Raw genomic sequence first — 3455 nt, 5'->3', positions numbered from 1 at the left:
GATTCAAGCTTATTGTATATTGAGAACATGAAACAAGATAATAGTGAATTGTCTAATTACAATCTCAAAAGTTTCCAAATATGCTTTTATACTCCAAACTAACCTGGAAGTATTGTGGAGGTATTTACAATACACATGTACCTTAAAACTGCTAAAAGTTCACAATCAAAAATATATGTAAACTAAAAATATCAGGCATCGTCTAATACTTTGCTAGTAATCTCAGTCAAATGCCAACAACTCATCCAGCTGTTCATCTGTCCATTGTGGAATTGAGCTTTTTGGATTCATGATCTCCTGACTTTCCAAGTGATTTTCCATATCAGTTTCTTGACCAACAGATATATGTGCCGGGTTCGATGAAGAACTATTGACTTGAGTAATCCCTACCAGAATGTCTCCTTTGCCTAATGTAGGATGGTTTTCTTGATTTTCCATCTCACTTTCAAGCTGCCCACCACAAGCTGCTTCAACGGGTCCAGTACCATCCTGTCTCAAAGATAAGTTTTCTCTATTCGAAACAGTTCTTTGGATTTCATCATCTTCATTATCAAAATGACAACTACTTAAAACCAAAATTTCATCCCTCTGGCTACCATTATTTGCTACTTCTTTAAACCTTGAATCTAGTCCGACATTATTCAGGATCCCCTGAGTTCTTTCTTGTGACAGAGAGAGTGCACTGCTCAACGGCATCCACGATTTTTCACGTGTTTCTGTTTGCAAATAAAACCAACTAATTAGCATATGAACTCAGTATAGTCAACCAAAGGTACAAAGTCCACTCCTCTGGCAGAGGCAGGAAAATCTAACAAAAGGGACATGAGCCATATATTGCAGCTATAATATAAGTCCATTTGAAAAATCTACCTGCAATGCAAGTAGTTGCAGTTTGTTTCATAGAGATTTGCTCTGATGGAGATCCACTGTCCTTGGAAAAGACCTGTATAACATAAAAAAAAGCTATAAGCAGAGAAACAAATACCTGCCAAAGGATCTCATTCATCAACAAGTTAGGGTGTGTTGGGAGGTAGACCTATATTTAATATACATTTGCTAAATTTAGAAAACTGAGAATACCCTGAAATATGATCATATCATATAATAATTTAGAACACTTCATTCATTTTTTAAAATTTTCATAGCTTGTATAATTTAGAAAAGAAAAACAAGTGTTCCCCTCCCCTCCAAACCCCCCTCCCAAATAGACCCTTAAAAAAAGGGCAAACCACCATTTTGGTCCCTGAAAGTGAAACTCACTATCACATTGGTCCTTCAATGTATCGAATTTGCAAATACATAAAAAAATGTCTCTTTTATTAGTCATTTTAGTCTTCAAATACATCTTTAGGTAGTCAATTTAATCATCAAATGTATTTTTTGTTGGTCAATTTAGTCCATACAATAATTAACAAAAGAGGCAATAAGGATGTGTTTGCAATTTCAATATATTTATGGACTATATTTATATAGTTTCACACATTCTGGGATAAAAATGACTAATTGCCCCTTAAGAAAAAGCAAACTTGGTTTTATATCCAATTAGTCCAAAATTTTACTAACAGTATTTTTTATACCATTTCTAAGTTTCGAATTAGAAAAACGAATGACAATTCAGTTCAACTAATTTATGTTTTGGATGCAAAAATGCAGAAAAATGAGTGAAAACGAAAATTAATCTAAAAGTGAAAGCATAGAAGAGAAAATAACCCCATACCTTGACTATATTGCCCAATGTAATATTCAGATAGCAAGTAAAACCATTAGGAGAAAACACAGCTACCTGGATTCGCCACCATATATTTGTTCAGTTCATTATAAGGAAAGGGAAAAAGAAACTTGATGAACAAAATCAACCAAGTAAAGATAAAGTACATTTTGGAGAAGTAAAACAGAACCAACAGTTATATCCTTTCTATATTCTCTTTGGGTGAAGACTTTACGATGGATACTAGCATCAATAGTGCCAGTAGGATCCTGAAATTCAAACTCTTAACACTAACACCAAGATCAATGCAGCAAATTGAATTGAATTGAACTGAAATGAATAGAACTGTACCTTTAGAGTAACCGTCATGTCTCCAAAACCGTTTGGATTGCATGATTTTATAACAGCAACTACCCGAGGAACTCTTCCTTCACGGCTAAGATGCTTCTGGATCGAGCTCAAAATCGCAAAAGACGCTACATCCACTATAAGAAAAAGACAACGAAATCAGTGACAGTTGAATTGAATCGAACACGATTTAGACGCAGAGGGAAATTAACTGACCTTGGGAAGATTGAAGAAATTGAAATGCAGAAAGCCATGGATTGGAGGTGAAATCGCGATCGGTGTCGTGGCCGTTTTGTACGACGCGCCTTACGAATTCTTGAGTGGGAAGGGGGTTGGATGCTCCTAGGGTTCTGCGTTGAATCATGGCGGCTTGAACTGCGCCGGCGGGGCCGGGAATGAGAGGAGGATCGGTGGTTAGGGTTTGGGAAGTGCGGTTGTTGCAAGGGCGGAGGAAGTTGGAGAGATCGGAATCGTCGATGTCAAGAGTTTCCCATGGCTCCAGTTCCATTTTTGCTTGTGTTGGTTTGTTGGCTCTAAATCAATTCGCATTACGCTCGCGCGGGAAGAAATTCACTACATGCTTTTTCTTCTTTCTATGTTGGCCTGAGCCAGGCCCAAATCTCTAAGGGTCTCATCATAGATATCGGGGATTACTTCTCCCACCTAAATGATAGAGAAATACGAGTATTTAACTTCTTACTCCCAAATTATATCAAATTATATCTAACTCTTTATATTTTTATATTGTCCAAACTCTTTTTAACTGAAAAATTGAATGAAATTTCAAATGAAATTTTCGATAGGTTTAACAAAATTTTCGGTATATTAGATATTTCGAAATTTTCGACTTGTTTCATTAATTCTGGAAATTTGAAATTTACATGAAATTTTCGGTAGGGTTATTTATTTTTTATTTTTTGGACGTTTAGGATTTTGCCAACAGTTTTGGATCGTTGTGATTGCACCAACAATTCTGTGTGGTCCAAAGTAAATGCAAAGTTGTATAAATAAAGGTCACATATTTTGATTAAGGCAGGAGTGTACTTCAACGAAGCTTCACCTCCCGCAGAGTTCTGGCTTCCGGATGACACCACATCTCTCGTCAGGCTGACGTCCAAGTTGAATGAATTATTGTGTGATACTTATACCAGGAAGATGAGAAAGATCGAGTTTCGTGAATATTGGATTGATATTGACCGGGGGATGAAATACAACTTTATTGAGTTGAAGACCGACGAAGATGTGGAAATCATCTCGCCGCAGGATAACAAAGGGGCCGATCGAGTTAGATGTTAGACTTTTAAGACCTGTTGATGACATAATAGAGATACTAAAACATCCAGAATCATCTGACAGTGTTTAGCTTTTTCTTATTTATTATTGTTTTCTTAAGTTGTCA

General features: G+C 36.3%; 1 protein-coding gene across 1 annotated transcript; it reads right to left on the bottom strand.

The window, feature by feature from the left end:
- Positions 1-2765, bottom strand: LOC127103691 (uncharacterized). Its single transcript, XM_051040928.1, has 6 exons — positions 2273-2765; positions 2060-2193; positions 1876-1977; positions 1718-1783; positions 871-943; positions 1-716 (listed from the first exon to the last, which is right to left on the bottom strand). The coding sequence occupies exons 1-6, from the start codon at positions 2562-2564 to the stop codon at positions 223-225; spliced, it is 1161 nt and encodes a 386-aa protein (XP_050896885.1). The 5' UTR covers positions 2565-2765; the 3' UTR covers positions 1-222.
- Positions 2766-3455: the final 690 nt, after the last annotated feature.

The sequence above is a fragment of the Lathyrus oleraceus genome, chromosome 7 (genome assembly GCF_024323335.1).
Source record: "Lathyrus oleraceus cultivar Zhongwan6 chromosome 7, CAAS_Psat_ZW6_1.0, whole genome shotgun sequence".
NCBI classification, from domain to species: domain Eukaryota; kingdom Viridiplantae; phylum Streptophyta; class Magnoliopsida; order Fabales; family Fabaceae; genus Lathyrus; species Lathyrus oleraceus.
The sequence above is the reverse complement of the archived record's forward strand: the minus strand, read 5'-3'. Positions and strand labels throughout refer to the sequence as shown.

Excerpts from the sequence above, each read along its gene's own strand:
- LOC127103691 (XM_051040928.1), bottom strand. The coding sequence starts at position 2,564 with ATGGAACTGGAGCCATGGGAAACTCTTGACATCGACGATTCCGATCTC. Across the intron at positions 1,978-2,059 it reads ACATGACGGTTACTCTAAAG|GATCCTACTGGCACTATTGA; the intron begins GTACAGTTCTAT and ends TTTGAATTTCAG. Across the intron at positions 1,784-1,875 it reads CTGTTTTACTTCTCCAAAAT|GTAGCTGTGTTTTCTCCTAA; the intron begins GTACTTTATCTT and ends TGGCGAATCCAG.